Here is an 18459-nt window from a genome sequence, read left to right as displayed (position 1 = left end):
TTACTAATGTTGTGGCCCCACCCCATAACAAAGAAACAGAATTTCCAGAGGATGAGGCCCAGAAACCAGGATTTTAAAAAGATTCCCAGGTGATTCTAATGTGCAGCCAAGGTTGAGAACCACTGTTCTATAGACTTGCATTTAGCCTCAAATAATTCCAATAATATTAATGTATGAGAAATGGAAGGAGGGGTGTGAACAGAAAATGGAGGCAATGTGAGCCTCTGAAGAGCATAAACATACAACTACTTTTAAACAAATTCTCTAGGAACTAGTTCTTGAAGTGTAGTCCCCAGACCAGTAAAATCAGCATTGCCTGGGAACCCACTGAGAATGCAAATTCTCAGACCCTGCCTGATACCCAGTGAATTAAAGATGGTGGGGTTAGGGCTCAGTGATTTATGTTTTAACAAGACCTCCAGGTGTCTGATACTGCATTCTTGAGACTAAGAAGCACTGCTTTAAGCAACAAGATGGGTGACTTTTCCTAATAAAAGTCCCACCTTTGTGTCCTCCAGGACCAACTAGCAATCCTAAGGAGCGACCGGTGAACAAAGACAGCTCCTTACCTTGCAGTGATGAGCGGGAGCTCTGAGCCACACCCTGCCAACCAGGAGGTTACATTGTAGACTGGAGGGGATCCCACCACAGAGAGTGATTCCACCAGATTCCCACCTGGGCGAGCTGTTCCAGAATCAGCCTGAGAAACTGGAGAGCAACGATCCAATTATTATCAAGTAACTCAAGGTGGAAGACCAGCTGTGAGGAAAGGCCCCACTGGAGATGCTGAGTTACTTAGATCTCAGCACACACTCAAAGCTGAGATTCCCTCCCTCTGCTGGATGCAAAGCACAGTGAGAAGAGGCAGGAGTTTAGTAGCAACAAAAAAATGCAAGGTCATGGTGTAAGGAGACAAAGTCTGATTTCACAGCAAAGTTCAAGGCGACGTAAGCCAAACATCACTCCCTGTGCCACAGGAGGACCCGCACACAGATAATCTACCACAGTGTGGATGGCCACCCTTTCCTCCTTTCTTTTCCCTGGCAACTCCAGGAATGGCCAGCAGATCCTCCTTAGGAAGACTGAACACACGAGGCACGTACTGGGGTACCTACTATTTATCCACAGTGTAGAGTCAGCACATGAGCAGGAAAGGTGCACACTTTGAGACAGACCACTGTTGGAATCCTGATTTTCCACTTCTCTTGGATTACCACTTGGCTAATCAAACTAACCTAAGACATTTTCTCATTTCTAAGATGGGAATCACGACATATACCAGCCTGCACAGCAGGGAGAGTTTAGTGAGATGGCAGATTTAAATGACCAGCACAATGTAATTCAATATTCTCCTCCCCTCCTACTAGGCGCTGTGAAGAACATAGCTTCTTCCCCAAGACAATACAATGAGACAGGAAACAGTTTAAAGGCAGTATGCTTACATGCCCGATGCTTAGCACAGCACCAGGCACAGAGTGGTGCTCAGTAAATGTGGATTCACTCAGCTGGGTACGGAGTCATTGAAGTTTTGGCTTTGGTATCAATGATCTCAGGGTTCCATGGTTGCCCACGTCCTGGCTGTGGATTTGGAGCAAGATACTCAGCCCCTCTTAGCTTTGCTTTTGTCATCTATAGGGTAGGAATACTAGGACCACCTCATGGGGTTCTAAGAAGTAAATGAGAAATAAATGGTAGCTACCATTAGATGAGAAAAACTTCCATAGAGGACATTTAGATGGGAGAATATAATCGTGTTAAATTGATCAGATAAATGTTGGACAATTAACTCTGAATATTGAGCCCAATTGCATCAAGTTTATGTTGCCATTAAAAAATCCTCAAAGCAAAGTTGTTACCAGCAGGCTAACTAGCCAAAGCAGGAAACATGGTTTTACCCAAGCCACCCATGTTCTTTCTTGTCTCTGCCCTCTTCCTCTCTGCTTCCCTCCTCACCTCACTCCTAGGATGGATCCAGATAGCGGAGCATTTGGTGGCAGAGAGGTGGGGGCAGTGAGAAAGCGCTCTGGATCTTGCACTTTGAAGGTTTGTAGGTATAAGATAGCATTTAAAGGAGAAGAGAAAAAAAAAAGGGAAAGGCAACTATTATCTAATCCTGAGTTTCCCTATCACGGAGTTCAAGTGTCTGAAATATTGAGACCCTCAGCCTCCAGGAACCTGGGCAGCACTTGAGGGTCGCAAAAGGCCCAGCTCGGTATCTTAGGCACCAAGAATTCAGGCAGTTACCCAAGCACACCATTTGAATATTATTTTCTGTGTGCCAGAACATAAGCAGGGTTGAAAATAAGCAGTGACACAGTCTGACCCAGATGCCCTCAAAACACTGAAACCACTAAAACAAATAAGAGGCAGAATTTTGATGAGTGCAAATACAACGTAATTTCAGGGCTAAAAGAGAGACCTTTGCCATGCACCCCCAAGTTCCCTTGCCCTCAGCTCTGCAATGTTACAGGCAAAAGGCTGAAAACTTGCACATTTTGTAAATCAAATGTAAATGACTGTTTCCTCCCCTTCTCCTGGGTGAGAGAAGCTACTTAAAGCAGGAAAGCTGAGCCCCAAAGTCACAAGGATGTGATGGGAAATGGAGAATAAAAAGAACTTGGAAGCCTGGAGGCCCTGGGAGCAGTGGCACCATCTGCCTGGCTGGGGGCTTCCCTTCCCCTGGGTGTGCAGTATCCTGGGCCAGTCTAAAGTCCCCTGATGAGCACTCTGTCCCTAAGACCTGTGGACAAGCAAAGCTCAGTGAGATCACTGTGCCTAAGGGAGGACAAAGGACTTGGTGGAGAAATAGGCCCGGCCTGAACCCTAACTGACAAGGGGGAGGAATCTAGGTGGGCAGAAGGAAGGACAAGACAAGGCTATTCCCATGAGGGCCTGGTTACCCTCTAGCTCTCACTGAGTCTGTCATAAATCAGAACTTTAGTCCCTTTATGTGGCCAGATATTGCTGTGTTCTTCCGGCACTTTGTATGACAGATATTAACTGAAAGAGAGATCAAGAAATCCTTCTGGACTTCTTATTAACAGTAATAATAATGTTAATAAGTAATAATAATTGCTCATGTTTATTGAACACTTACTATGGTCAGGACCTGTGATGAGTGCTTTCCATTACACTTCAGTTAATCTTTGTAGTTAATCCAATGAGGCAGGGACCTCAATATGACCATTTTATGGATGAGGAAACCAAGGCTTCTCAGCAAGGAAGGAATAAAATCAGGGCAACAGCACAACCACCAGAAGCAGGAGCAAGCATTGCAGGGAATAGGAAAAAAAGAGGAACTAGCTAGAGAAATATAGCGGCCAAGGGCACACAATACCAACCCCATCTTCTCTCTAGGAAAAGACAGGCAAGATGGAGAATCACCTCTTCCCTCTTCATTAAAATAACAGCAGCCCCTAGCAGAAAAGTTTAAGGTCGGCCTTTGACGGACAGGTCCATGGAAGAGAGTGGATTCGATGATCACCTGTTAGGTTTGTGTCTGCAATAATAACTTCATCCACACAGAACATGCCCGTCTCCAGAGCCAGAGGGAAGAGGTCAATTCGATGAACCAGCACCAGGGAGTTTGCCAGAGGCCTCTGGAGATGCGTGGAGCGATGCACACAAGTCATCCAGAGGTTAGTGCAAGTGAATCGCCAGCTGAAAAACAAGCACACAGCAGAAATGGGCCTGTCCCTGTGCATCCACAGTCCCCTCCCGTTAGAGCCCTCGTTCTCCAACCTGGGGGCCTGAGGACTGTGTAGCCAGGAGAGGGACCCCGTGAACCCCCAGCACCCAAACAGTCTTGTGTGCCTTGGGTACAACATCCAAGGCAGGCTGTTAAGCTGAACTTGTGCTATCATATTAGTGAATCACATTTTAAGGCAATCATTCATTCCTGACATGGAGTCTTTTTCAAATCCTATATAATAAAAGCCTAATATGCTAAGTATCTGGTCAACCTGTCAGCCATTCAACCAAAGTTTAATATGCTAATGATATGCTAAGGCCGCTCAACTGCTCACTATGATGTGCACTGACCACCAGGGGGCAGACGCTCCGACCGTTAGGTCAGTTTGCAGCTGGGGTCCGGCCGATTGGACAGGCCGGACCAGACATGCCCTGGAGCCCTCCTGCAGTCCCTCCCTGGCTGGCCAACCTCCCGCGTCTCTCCCCGGCCCTGACTGTGCACTGGTGGGGTCCCTCGGCCTGGCTTGCGCCCTCTCGCAATCCAGGATCCCTTGGAGGATGTCGGAGAGCCAGTTTTGGCCCGATCCCACAGGCCAGGCCGAATTGGTGCACCGGGCCTCTAGATACAATGTAAGTGTGTGTCTCAGGCAGATAGTATGTTAGGCTTTAATGACAAGGAAGATTAATACTCCTGGACATTACAGGACTATTTAGTTTAAAACCACTTGCAAAACCCATAAGAGATCTCTGGAAAGAGCACTGAGTCAAGGCATTGAGATGCTTGAATTTTATTCCAGAATCTTGTTCACTTGCCGAATTTTGTTGAATCACCAAATGGGGTGAATCACCACCCCATTTTTCTCATCGGTAATGTCAAGGAATATTTTCTAAAAATACTATGTTCTGTGACTCTATGAGAAATGTCAGACTCCTTCTAGAAAGATTATATTCCTCACAACTAACTGTTTTTACATCAAACTTCTCCAGGCTCCATTTTTTCCACATCTGTGTTCAGAGCCCCAAATTAGCTCGTATCTGAGGCACTGTCCCCGAGAGAGCTAATCATCCCAGTTGGCAGAATTCCCACAACTCCCCACAGGTTATCTACCTTTCGGGACTGGTTCTGATGAGACTCCAGTCACAGGTGATGTTCTTAATGATGTTTTGAAGATCGAATGTGAAAGACACGGTCACCTTCAGGGTCTTATTCATGTGGCCTTTGTATGCAATGCACAGCTGTGGACACCAGATAAGTGCTTCAGCTCTATCAGTACAGGAAGCAACCATTCAAACAATGTGTGGAGAGGCGAGTCCACCTCTCTAGAACCCTGCCTCACGCTGTGAGAGAGTCAGCCCAGTTCCTGCCCTCCCGGAACTTACCAGTCTAGCAGGAGAGACAAATCATTTAGAGTAAATTGCTATTTTCCAAAAAAGTTATTAAGGGCACTGTGTTTGGCAATGACAATTTTAAAGGATCTCTATTAGAAAACTCCTGTTCTGACCCGGTTACCTGTGCAACCTTGAGCAAGTCACTTAACCTCTCTGATCTGCAATTCCTTGACTCTAACTCCCCAGCATCCTTGGTTTCTAACTCTGAGTTACGTAAAATTATTTGGCTCAAAAAGTCTTTAGAGCAGAATTTTTTTTACTTCAGCACTATTGACATTTTGGATTGCATTTTTTTTTCCTGTGAGGGGTCTAGTCTACACAATGTACATATTTAGCAACATCGCTGAGATCTATCCAGTGGATGCCAGTAGCAATGACCCAGTTGTGGCAACCAAAAATGTCCTCATAAATTGCCAACTCTCCCCTAGGAGGCAAAATTATGCCCATTGGGAGCCTCTGCTGTGTGGGAAGTGCTTCTGAGAGATGGGTGGTGCCCCAACCTGAACCATTCAGTCCCGTTCCCACTGCCGTTCAACTAGGCCAGGACAAAACCACTGCCATGAGCTCAGCTGCCCCAACAAGGCTCACCCTGGTTCCCACAGGGCAAATGGGCTTCATTTGAGGAACTGCAGAGCCACTGACACAAAGGATGTAAGAGGGATTCAAGAAATGGGTCAGTCAATGCATCAATAATAATAACTATAATAAAAAAACAATAGCTAGCCTCTGCTGAGTCCTAACCACTGCACAGGTACTTCAGTGGATTACCTCATTTAATCTTCCCCCGAATCCTGAGAGATAGACAACATTATTACCCATTTTTCAGATGTGTAAAGTAAGACGTTGAGGGCACACAGGATATAGAGTCAGAATTCAAAACCAGAAAGTCTGATTAGAGATCTGCACTGATACCTAAAGAGCAAAGAAAATAAAGGGGGCTAGGGGGCAAAAGTCGGTTTAGAGTTGTTATTATGGAAACTAATACAATAATCAATAAATAATACAAGAATAAACTTTCTGTTTGGCATAATCACAACTGTAAACCGACTTTTGCCCACCCCTGTACAAAGCATATAAAAATTCCCATAGGTCTCCCACAAATACAAAGGCATTTCTATGTAACAAGTAGCTAATGGAGGACTGGAGACATCTGTTCACACCTGGAACAGCATTTAAGAAACCGAGAACCTCAGCCCGAAACGTGTTAGGCAAATCACAGCAAACACAGCAATCACTCGTTTGTGCTTCTGTTTCTCCATCTCAACCCCCGAGAGGAAGACCAATGCCTCGCTGGAAGCATGAGGGCTGCTCCCTACCTGTGTGTACTGGTCCAGCCGGTAGCCGTGCTGGGCAGCAGGGGGTGTGAGGACAAGGTGTCGAGGCCGACAGAGGCTGAACCTCCCACAGAAGGGCTCTGTCCCACTGGTGAGGTCCCCATCAAAGCTGGAACCTTCTGGGCCTGCATGCAGTTCAAATAAAATGAAAAGACAGAGGAGAGGTTAAAAAGACAGAGCTTCCCAACATGTGTGCAGGGCATAAGCTATGGGTTCCCCAGGATATTGGTCCCCCAGCCCTCGGGTGAGCTGGGCAGGGCTTAGGATGCCCTGCAGCCCCCTGTTTGCAGGCTCCAACTATGAAAAATCCATTCTGTCACCCTTAGAGCATCGAAAATATACGTAGTCCCCTTACTGTGGTTTCACTTCTACAGTTTCAGTTACCAACAGTCAACCGTGGTCCAAAAATATTAAATGGAAAATTCCAGAAATAAACAACTCATAGGTTTTTGATTGTACACGCTCTGAATAGCATGATGAAATCTCACACAGTCCCTAGCTTAGATGCTCCCCACTGGCAGTCACTTAGTAGCTCTCTGGGTTCTCAGATCCCAGTGCTTGTGTTGAAGTAACCCTGTTTTACTAAATAATGGCCCCAAAGTGCAGGAGTAGTGATGCTGGTCATTCCGATATGCCAAAGAGAAGCTGGAAAGTGATTGTTAAGTAAAGTATCAATATGGTCAACAGTAGCCTAATGTTCTGTCATAATGCGTACATTATTCACCGCCCTTCATCTCATCACCTAGGCATTTTATCATCTTGCATCATTACAAAAAAAGAATAAGGGTGAGTACAGTATAATAAGATATTTTGAGAGAGAGAGAGACACGCCACATTCCCATAACTTTCATTATAGTATGTTGTTATAACTGTTCTATTTTATTATTAATTATGGCTGTTAATCTCTTCCTTGCTGAATTTATAAATAACCTTTATCAGAGGTATGTATGTATAGGAAAAAAAACATGGTATATCCAAGGTTTCATGTACTCACTGGGGGTTTGCATAAAGGGGGACTACCATTTCCATGTGTACCATGACACGGAAAATTGTTGAGAAGTAAAAAGATAAGGAGTGTCAATTTCAACTCAATTCGCCTTAGTATTTTTAAAATAAACCATTTCATTTTTATAATTTGTTAAGACTACTGTTTTATGTAATAATTCCTTCACTCAATATGCAATTTAAATTAAACAAGATTTGTACTGTCTTGCCACTTCCCACCTATATCTTTTGCAAGTCTTTTCCCACTGTGATGCTTAACTCTGACTCCCCAGCACCCTTGGCTTCTCATCAGACAGCTCAGGAGGACACCACACCAAGCAGCTCCCTCCCAAGAAAGTAGCCACTCCTTTGGCCGCTCAGTGTCCAAATCCAGTTTCCATATCTTCCTTGACTCTATTAGCACCTTGGAGAGGAAATGAAGACTGTTCCCATTTTATGAGAAAGACAGAGAGAAAGAAAGAGAAGGAGACAGAGGCGGGGGCTGGGGGGGGGGGGGGGGGGGAGAGGGAGAGACAGAGAATGATGGAGAAGAGGGTCACAATTTGTCAAGCCAGGGACAGCACCTTCTTCAAATCCAACTCGGAGGAGGATGTTAGCCGAAAAGGGTTCCAGCTGGCATTTGACTGCAAGTAACTCTTCAATGGCTGTTTGAATCTGTAGAAAAGAAAAGCTACCAGGAGTTTATACCGTGGACATAAAGACCACCCCTGGCTCCCCCACCTCTCCGTGTTTGAAGGAGGTTCCCACCTGATGGGCTGTGGCATTTGCAGGGATAGGCTGGCTAGAGACATTGTCCCAAGTAAGGAAGAAGTTCCCACTTCCAGACACAGTTAGCATCTAAAAAGTCAAGAGTAACAGGACTTACTGGCATGTGCTAATCAAGCCACAGAGGTCATCTAAGAACATACTTCTTGGCTTGCTATTTTCTTATTAAAATTTCCATTTTTAAACTATCATCTAGAAATATCTGGAGAACACAAGTGTTATCTCCTAATGAAAACTTGCCTTGGAATAATGTGCATGTCTGTCTCCCAATTTATCTTTGCTACTCCCTCCCCGCCCACACACATTGCCCCTGAATGGCCCACTTTCCTCTCTTCTCCCCAAGCACTCTCTCTCTCCCAGGGGCCTGGCAGGCAGAAGCAGCTACATGGCATGTCACACTCTCAGAGGCTTACTCCATCTCAGCTTGGCTTCCAATACATTCCCTGCCAGGCACCTTACACTTTCATTATGGAGTAAGAAAGTGTAAGTGCTTTCATATATGACTTATATATCATCTTATATCACTTGTTATTTTTAACCGCTTATATCACTTGTGATTTTCTTTCTTTATTTTCTTGTGGCTATTTATATACATGTGTGTTTTTTCCGACTAGAGTGTAAACTTAAAAAGCAGAGTCCATAGTGACTCATCCTGGTACACCAAAAAGTGAACAACAAAAATACACCAAAATTATTCAATGAAAGTATGGGGCACAACTGAGAGACCCAAAGGCCTTGACCTTTACAAAGTAGACTTAGAAAACACAGCCAATAGGGAAAACATAGTCAAAAGGCTATGAAATCTCAGGTGCAAATGCTTTAGCGTGCACACGTGGGTGTGGGTGTGGGTGTTCAGAGGACCTCATCTCTTCTCTAAGGAGTAAGTTTCCAAAAGAATATTTATCTGGACCTTAAATTCCTGAAACTAAGTCCATGAATAAAGTCATCTCAATAACAAGACTTTGCATTTTTTTAAACGTCCTCACAACCCTATTGGATACATATCCTATTTCTCTGGCAGCAGAGTGATAATTACAACTCAAATTTTCTGCTCCCAGGCAGTGATCCTTCCACTAGGCAACATTATATCCCTTCCGGAATTCAGGCCCTGACCCTAAGTCCATGGGACTGGGAAGGGATGCAGACCTGGATCTCCGGAAGTCTCCGAGCGCGGATTCGGATCTGATGCTTCTCCCGCAGGTAGGTGCTGACCACATCGGGATTCAGCCAGGTGTTGTGGATCTGGACACCAATTCTCATGCCCCCGCTGGGGGCTCTCCCACGCTGCTCTGCCTCCAGGTAGTACCTGGCTCCCCCGAGCAGCTCCAACTTGGGGGACTTCCGTTGCCAGGTGCCTTCATCATTCCCATTCTCCCAGGAGTCAAACCAGTCAGCAGTGCCCACCCTGATGGAGGCCACCTTCACCTGTGCCCCAATAAACATATCACGATCAGCACTGTGGAGCTTCTGAGTATTTCCTTCTCCAACAACAAGTGTCTGGTCAGTTATTAACAAGGACCTGAGGACTGGTCTGCCTTTTCCAACTAGTTAGCCAAGTCACAGTGAGGCTTGTGGCTGTTTATGCTTCTGCACCCCTCCTTCCCCCTCTTTTTCTCAATTGAATAGTATTGAGGAGAGGCTGCATGGAACAGCCAGCCTGAGACCCTGTGTTTAGGTGCTGCTGTGGATAAAGCACTACCAAGCCCTTCAAGAAATGTAGAAGGAGTGATCACATCAAAATCTATAATATTCCTCTAGCCAACTAGCAATTAATATGCTTCATTTAATAGAAGCATGTTAATAACTTGAAAAGAGATCTTTTGGTTCCTTATCAATGGCACTAGTGAATTTGGCTGTTTGTTAAAATCACCTTTTCTTACCCTTCAAAACTGATGGGGAAATTCCTACAGAAGACTGATTATATCCCTACCCAAAATTAGGGGGCAAGGCGCAAACTCTGGAGTCAGAAAAATCGGGGTTTGAATCCTACATACGGCTCTTGTGATCCCAAGTGGCCCTGGATTGACCATACAACCCTTCTAACTCCCAATTTCCTTATCTGAAAAATAGAAATAAATAGACATAGCTCACAGAAATGCTGTGAAAATTAGAGACAAGGCATATAAAAAATGTAGCATAATGCCCAGCCTACAGGAAGTGCTCAGTAAACAGTAGGTGCCAACACACTCAACCAAATTTGTTTTCAACAATTAAAAGCATGTCAATTATACCTCAATTAAAAACGTTTCTAATGAACCCCTCCCCCCATCAAAAAGACTCTATATTTGCCTAATGGTGTGTTACAACTATTTGTAGAACATGAGAGTTTTAGTTTTAGATTTTTTATTATTTTTTTTTTTTTATGAGTGAAGGACTGGGGACAGGAAAAGGAAAATGAGAAAAGGCGAATACCTTGGTCCTGGGATCCTCTGACCGACTGAAATGCAGGGAAGCTTGGCTGTCCGCCTGGATCCAGAAAGTGTAATTATTTGTTTCTGGGGCCACAAAGAACCCACTGAGCCGTGCTCTGTAACGCAGAGGAACGCAGGGTCAAGCAAAAGCAACCAAGGCCCGAATCACTGACCCAGCGAGTGGTTCCGCCTGTACTTTGTTCTTCTTTGTGGTAATGAGGAAGAAACCCTTGACTTTTGTGCCACGGGATTGGCCACTGTACTCTGGAAACAGCTGTGGCGCCCAACTAGTCTCAATATCTCAACCCATCCTTTCACACCAGCCACAGCTCCCCTGCAGTCACATCCTCTTTGGGAAAGTGGAAGCCCCAGCATCAGGCTGTCTGGAGGCTTCGCTGAGAACCTACCTCACGCAGCAGTGCAGGGTCTGGTCCCTGGTAGGAGCTCAATCAATAGTAAACATTATTCTTATTATTAGAAAGAAGGGGAGATCACTGATCAGGAATTGCTCTGACTTGATCTGGAACCCTTGTTCCTTGTCTCCATCTCTAGCACATTCATATGTCACAAGCTATATTAGATCACCCCTCTGGCTGAAGTCACACATTAGCCACCTTACATTCAGTCTGTGCAGCTGTGTATGGGGATAATCATACATTAGCTAGAATGTTTCCTCCCAAATAATCTTGACTTCTAGACAACACTGTGCATTTCTTTATGAGTAAAGTGATAGACCTGAAATGGCCCAAAATGATAGATATCAAGAGGGACTTCACTCCATTTCCTCTCCCTCGTGCAGACATTAACTTCCTAGACACAGGTGTTCATTTATGTAGGGTTTGACATGTAGGTGTGTCCTTTTAAAAACCATATTCCCATGGGGAAAGAGGGACATGTGCCCTAATGTGGCTTAGGTGAATTTAGGGAGAAATTATAGGCCTTGAAGTCAGAAAAATTCAGAACTTGGTTCTGCCACTTGATAATTGTGCAATATTAGAAAAACCACTTTACCTACTGGAGACCACAGTTCCTCATCTGCAAACTAACTCTGAAATACTTCCTCAGTGTTGTGTCTCATGAAGTCATTGATCCTAGAAGGCCTGGGACATGGCAATAACTCAATATGTATCAAGTGAACTGAATGAGAAGATCAGGACACACACGTGGGTACACTGAGGAATTTCAGTGCATGCCATCTTGCCTTGCTCTTTGGCTGTACATGTGTGTGACAAGGGTGGTCACTCCACAAGGACGATGACCTTGTTCGAGACCTTCTAACACAGTACTGAATCTAGGTGGTCAGTAAATTGTTTTCAATTGTTTGGGGGTTTACTAATTAGGTAATATTTCACACACAAAACCAAAAGTATTTGCTCTGAGCTTACCAGATACCCCAATACCTGCAAAGAGTCTTTTTTCCCAATTAAAAAGGCTACTGTCCACAGAGAAGAGTCAATTGAACATGTTAGCGATCTCAAATTAGAATACATCAGATAGCAAGCAATGTTACAATGTTTAATATAAGTTCTAGTGACCTAGTATTAGAGACAGATATGGATAAGAAAATTATTACACTACCCCAATAAATATCAAGAATATTTTCTGAGCCCAGGCAGCATGGCTCAGTGGTTGAGTGTCAACCTATGAACCAGGAGGTCACAGTTCGATTCCCGGTCAGGGCATTTGCCCAGGTTGCAGGCTTGATCCCTGGTATGGGGCATGCAGGAGGCAGAAGATCAATGATTCTCTCTCATCATTGATGTTTCTCTCTCCCTCTCCCTTCCTCTCTGAAATCAATAAAAAATATATATATTTTAAAGTATATTCTGAAATAGTTTTGAAAATAACTATTTTAAAGGTCCATCAATATAATTAATTTATCAATTAATAAATATTCCAATTCTTAACATTTTTGAATTTTAAAGAAATTAATGACATAGAAGAAGAGTTACTCTCTGGTTTATGGCTCCTCAAAATAGCAGTTAAAGAGACATACCCTATAGGTCGTCTTTTGAGGTGGTTTGACTCTCTCCTTACCACTCCACACACTAACTATAGTTAAAAGGTTTCCTTTGAACATCATTGATGGGCCTCAAAAAGGATAACAAAGATGAATTAGGTGCCATAAAGGACCACAAATTATTGCTACTTTAAAACCATATATTGGTGGTTAAATACCTAGTTAGTAAGACTTCCAGGACAACAGAAACTCTATTCTGTTCACAGATTTCCCTCCTACTTGGCTTCTTCAATGTCTGAAATTCCCTGAACAGGGAAAAAAGCTTTTCATTCCACAACTGAATTAACAATGAATATGGCCAAATCCTTGGAGGAGCTCAGAGAATGGCTCCAATTCACACTCAGGGTCATGACCAACCTCTCTCAAAAGAATAAAGGATAACACAGTAAGGATCAAAAGAATAAAGGATAACACAGTAAGGATCTATGCTTCTATATATACATTGGGAGTACATTAAGGAAACAGCATGTCTAAGAAATTCTCATTTTTTTATACTTTTAAGCCCACTTTGGAGAACCAGAAATTTTGGCAATATCCTTGCAGGGGTTAAAAAGATTCAAAGCCACAATCACATTGCAGTCACTACTACTGAAAACAATGTCTCCTAAGGCTCCAGCCTTTGCTCCCTCATATGACCAATGGGAAAATGCTGGCGTCTTTCTTCAGCATCATCTGAATGTGAGTTTCATGTCTTAAACACGTACCCGCAGCAAATTTTACCCTGCTCTCGCTTAAGTCTCTTAGCCTACTCAACTCAATATGCCAATTAATAGTCATCTCCAAATCAAATTGTAAACTAAGTTGTATCAAGTATGAAATTTATCTATTGTTCAAAATTTAGCATGCACCTGCCCAGCCTGCGTGGCTCAGTGGTTGAGCGTCAACCTATGAACCAGGAGGTCATGGTTCAATTCCCAGTCAGGGTACATGCCCAGGTTGTGGGCTCCATCCCTGGTGTGGGGCGTGCAGGAGGCAGTTGATCAATGATTCTCTCTCATCACTGATGTTTCTATCTCTTTCGCCCTCTCCCTTCCTCTCTGAAATCAATAAAAATATATTTCTTTTTTTTTAATTCTTTATTAGTTAAGGTATTACAAATGTGTCCTTATCCCCCCAATTAACCCCCCCCCCCACACTCATGTTCTCATCCCCCTGTTGTCCATGTCCATTGGTTTGGCTTATATGCATGCATACAAGTCCTTTGATTGATCTCCTCCCCTTACCCCCTCCCTCCCTTACTTTCCCTCTGGGGAGTGATAGTCTGATTGATGTTTCTCTGTCTTTGGATCTGTCCCTGTTTATCAGTCTATGTTGTTCTCTATAATCCACAAATGAGTGAGATCATGTGGTATTTATCTTTCTCTGACTGGCTTATTTCACTTAGCATAATGCTCTCCAGTTCCATCCATGCTGTTGCAAAAGGCAAGAGTTCCTTCTTTTTTACCGCAGCATAGTATTCCATTGTGTAGATGTACAAAATATATTTCTTTAAATTTAGCATGTACCTATAAAAGACCTGTGGTACATTAGTATGAACAACACCAGTAAATAACAATGATCAAACTCTGTTGTGAAATTGGTGGACATTATAAATTTTATCCTGGAAACCTCATAGTTTACTTATCTGTCTCCTAAAGATGCTTTCGACACGGACTCTCACTTTTCCTACAACATACCTGAAAGGTTGCCCTTCCTTTGACCAAAATCCAAATGGAGAACTGGCGTTAGGGACAATCTGCCACCGGTACCCAGGGGTGGCTTCAGTCAGGTCTAAGCCCTCAGCAGCATCTCCAACCTCAAAAAGAAGCCCCCGGTTGCCTGGAAGACAGGTATACTTCATAAACACCCAAACTGAGGAACTACTTTACTGCATACAACAGAGTAAAGATGATCCAGGTACTAACTAGAAAGGTGAGTCAACTGAGACCCAGGTGGGAAGGGCATGGAAGAGGTCCTATAGGTAATACTAATGTTCTGCAAAGTAGTAAATACTGCTTGGGGTGGGATTTCGCCTCTTGGAGAGAAGGTGGATGAGGAATGGTAAGGGGAAATACTTTTAGAGGACCAGAGAAGAGTAGGGAGTCTTTTTTAATGAGCGTGTCTGGAGAAGAGGCCCGAGTCCTAGAGAAAATGTAAACAAGCAAACTGTGGTGGAGTAAAGGGGAAGATGTGATCATGTACTTGGGACTTGACTGTTGAGGAGTGGATTCAGCATCTTTTAATGTCCAATCCAGCTTGGGAGTTGTATTCCCTGAGATCTTTTTATTCCTCAGAAAATTGGCAACCCTTACATTTTTCTCATGTCATGGCCTCAGTTTGTGAATCTGCACATAGAACAAATCATGTGACATGCAGCTATTAAGAGACATTTTCAATGATGTTGTACTCATTAATTTGTGTTTTATTTTAAGCGAACCCTGAGACCAAAGGCCCATGTGTAATCAATATTGGATACAAACTTGGATTGAGGGTCAAGGCTCGGGAATCACATATTTGTGGGTTCAGATGCCAGCTCTGTCGCTTATTAAATGTGTAGCTTTGAGCAAACTGCTTGATGCCTTCATTTTCTCATGGATGAGGCCAATAATAAATAGAGATAATGCAGAAAAGACTAATGAAGCTTGAGTTATATGTCAATTATATCTTAATAAAGCTTAGGGGAAAACTGGGTAAATTTGACAATTCTGGCCAAAAAAAAACTAAGAGTGCTTGAACTACATACACAAAGAGTCTAAATATACTAAGTACTCAATAAAGGACAGTGATAGTAATTATTATTTTAAACTACTACTACTACTCCTCATTAATCCTTAAAAGGGGAAATGATAAGGAATAAGTAGAAAAATAAGAGCATATTTTGATACATTACTTGAGGTTTCTCAACCTCAGCACTATTGACACTTTGGGCTGGATAACTGGGTGTAGGCCAGTGATGGCGAACCTTTTGAGCTCGGTGTGTCAGCATTTTGAAAAACCCTAACTTAACTCTGGTGCCGTGTCACATATAGAAATTTTTTGATATTTGCAACCATAGTAAAACAAAGATTTATATTTTTGATATTTATTTTATATATTTAAATGCCATTTAACAAAGAAAAATCAACCAAAAAAATGAGTTCGCGTGTCACCTCTGACACGCATGTCATAGGTTCGCCATCACTGGTGTAGGCTGTCCTGTGCATTGAAGGATGTTTAGTGGCACCTCTGGACTCCAGCCACTAGAGGCCAGTAGCACCACCACCACCTTCCCAGTTGTAACTGCCAGGCGTTACCAAATGTCCCCTGCGGACCATTGAGAACCGCTGCATTCCATAATAGTCTGCTCTTCTTCCACAGAAGAAACTTCCAAGCATCTTCATAAAGGGCACTGTTGATCCTCAAAAACAGCTGCATTCAGGAAATTATCCTACCATTACCCAAGCAGCTAAGAGGGGACAGTTCTCCATTTCCTGACAAAGGACACATTCTCTCCAGCACCTGCTTTGGTGGTTTCCTTGGGTGGGAGCTTTCCCTGAGTACAAACTGCAGATCTGGGACCTGGAGAAGGCCCCAGCCAAAGCTTTGCATGCATTTTCACACCCAAATGGCCTTTCTTTAGAAAGGTTTCTCCACCTTCTGCCTTCTGAGTGCTGAGATCCTGGAAGTGAGTCCACTGCCGGGAGTTTAACCAGGAAATCAGCCCATGCGGGGCAGGTGAGCAATACAGGCGGCAGCTTGCCATTCCGGGCTGCGTAAGACACCAGCTGCCCCCATCCCTAGCTACACTTGAGCCTCCAGTCCTAATGCTTCCCAGAAAAGTGCCCCAGTTGTGTGCTTTCCATTTGTAGCCATGAGGTGGAAGCTTTAAACAGAGGACAGGTGGGACCTCGCCTTCTCCATTTCTGCCCACTTCAACCATAAACTGGTGGTGATGGCACAGCACAGCCCTACTTTTCAGTCGCAGGCAGGTGCCTCAGAGAAGAAACACCATTTAAGTGCACCTCGCTGTGCCCCACTCTCTGGCCTTTTCTGATGCTGCTGTTATGAGCGTGCTCTAATGCTCCCGGATAACAATGACTTGATTGAAGCTATGCTTCCGGGATCATGGTCTCCACTGAACCCCACTGGCCGTCCATCTGGCTGGGGCCAGGAGTGCAATGTTGATGAGCATCTGAATAAAGCTAAGAGCCACTCTGAGAGGAAAGCCCTGACGGTGGTATCATGGACCCAGAGCTCACTGAGCTAACCAGTCAAAAGCTGAGACAGAACGCCAACACTTTCATTTCTACTTCCAAGCCCATCCTGGTGAAAATGTAACCGAAGGTCACTGACCAGCCCGGGTGGCCTCCTTACCTGCCTGAGGAGCAGTGAGCCTTGCACCTTCTCCAGGGGCCCTAGTGGTGCACGCAATCCTCGTGGGAGACACGTGTCTAACATCACATGGAATGCCTGAGGAGAATTTTTTAAATTAGATATAGGTATAGGTATAGATATGGATATATAGAGAAATAGAGACATATACATAGAATTTGATGGCAAGACAACAGGACCACACTGAAGTAGTCAGGCTCCTATTCTAAGGCACAGGGCTGAATGTAAATAGTATAGCAAAACTTGTCACCCCCGCTGAAGGAGGCCGGGAAAGGGAGAGTACAGGGCGTAGAGCATAGGGCAGCTTATAAAATCTGAAAGAAAGCAACGCAGTGCCATCCACTGAGGGTGTACTGAACCCCTCAGCTGAGCTTGGGGAGGTATGTGTGATGTGAGAGTGTAAGGGCATTTTCCTGCATCTTGGTGTCACCACCTAGAGGAGCATCCACCTGGCATAACTGAAGGTTCTGGATAGGTTCCGCACATGGGTTTGCCATAGGGCATTCCAGAACAATCTGCAGAGCAATTTCCTGCCCACTCCAGCCTGTCCACACAGAGAGGGCTAAGTGGGGAGAAGGGGAGGGGTTGCCTATTGTAGGTGCAGACCTTTGTGAAGAGGCAGCTATACGTTTTCCCTCCCTTCATTCCCAAGATGGGGACACACAAGGGAATTGCCCATGAATTGTGAGTGTGTCTGAGGACATCCTATTCCTGTTACGTGTAGCAGAGCTGCAGGACCATGATCTCAACCAAACTCAGGTATAATATGAGAGCGGGGTGGCACAATGAGTCAGAAGAGACAAAGATTGCTTCCCCCATACCCTCTCCATGCCCTAAGAGACACATAATCTCCAACAGCATTTAAAACTGTGAACTATTTTCAGCCATTTCAACTAAGTTACCTGCAATGGTAACCTGGGCAGGGATGTCAAAGAAGTCTCCTGTAATTGTGATGTCTGTTTTTCCCCCAAGGCTCCCAGTTTCTGGAAACACAGACAGTATTTCTGCAAGAGAAAAAAAAAGGTAAGCTTCCAAATATAGACCAGGATGTGACCCAGATAATAATATAACAGAAACTATCAATAATTTATGTCCTACCATAACTTTCTAAGACTAAGAAACAGTTGAAATTTTTTCTAGTAATAGTCATTTTAAAATGCAGTTAATAAAAAGGACTCACACATAATAATATGTATGATGACATATATTATACAGGAGCAATATCTGAAAGGAAAGGGAAATGCAGTCACTCAGGCTCTGAGCTAAAACACCTACATACCATGATGCTTTCTTAGAAAATCTGTCTCCCAGCCTCAAGTCACAAAACAGGAGGTTATACTTTATGGAGGAATCGCCTTTGGATGCACCATGCAAGGCCTCAGTTTACCCATGAGTCTGAATTTGCTCTAAGCAAAGGAACAGAGCACACTGTCTTCAGTATCCTTGCACTCCTCCCCTTACTGCATGTCCCGAACCCAACCCCCCCATCCCCCAA

General features: G+C 44.0%; 1 protein-coding gene across 1 annotated transcript in view; it reads right to left on the bottom strand.

Annotated features, from left to right (window-relative positions):
- PKHD1 (polycystic kidney and hepatic disease 1 (autosomal recessive)) overlaps positions 1–18459 on the bottom strand; it is a 438226-nt gene that overhangs the window by 383682 nt on the left and 36085 nt on the right. The window contains exons 12-22 of the mRNA XM_014532447.1: positions 17867–17968; positions 16947–17042; positions 14291–14432; positions 10596–10710; positions 9330–9608; positions 8166–8255; positions 7982–8072; positions 6396–6538; positions 4799–4926; positions 3485–3660; positions 570–708 (exon numbers count right to left, since the gene is read on the bottom strand). Of these exons, the coding sequence (XP_014387933.1) occupies positions 570–708; positions 3485–3660; positions 4799–4926; positions 6396–6538; positions 7982–8072; positions 8166–8255; positions 9330–9608; positions 10596–10710; positions 14291–14432; positions 16947–17042; positions 17867–17968 (1501 nt within the window). The remainder of the gene's footprint in view (positions 1–569; positions 709–3484; positions 3661–4798; positions 4927–6395; positions 6539–7981; positions 8073–8165; positions 8256–9329; positions 9609–10595; positions 10711–14290; positions 14433–16946; positions 17043–17866; positions 17969–18459) is intronic.

The sequence above is a fragment of the Myotis brandtii genome, unplaced genomic scaffold, assembly GCF_000412655.1.
Source record: "Myotis brandtii unplaced genomic scaffold, ASM41265v1 scaffold893, whole genome shotgun sequence".
NCBI lineage: Eukaryota > Metazoa > Chordata > Mammalia > Chiroptera > Vespertilionidae > Myotis > Myotis brandtii.
The sequence above is the reverse complement of the archived record's forward strand: the minus strand, read 5'-3'. Positions and strand labels throughout refer to the sequence as shown.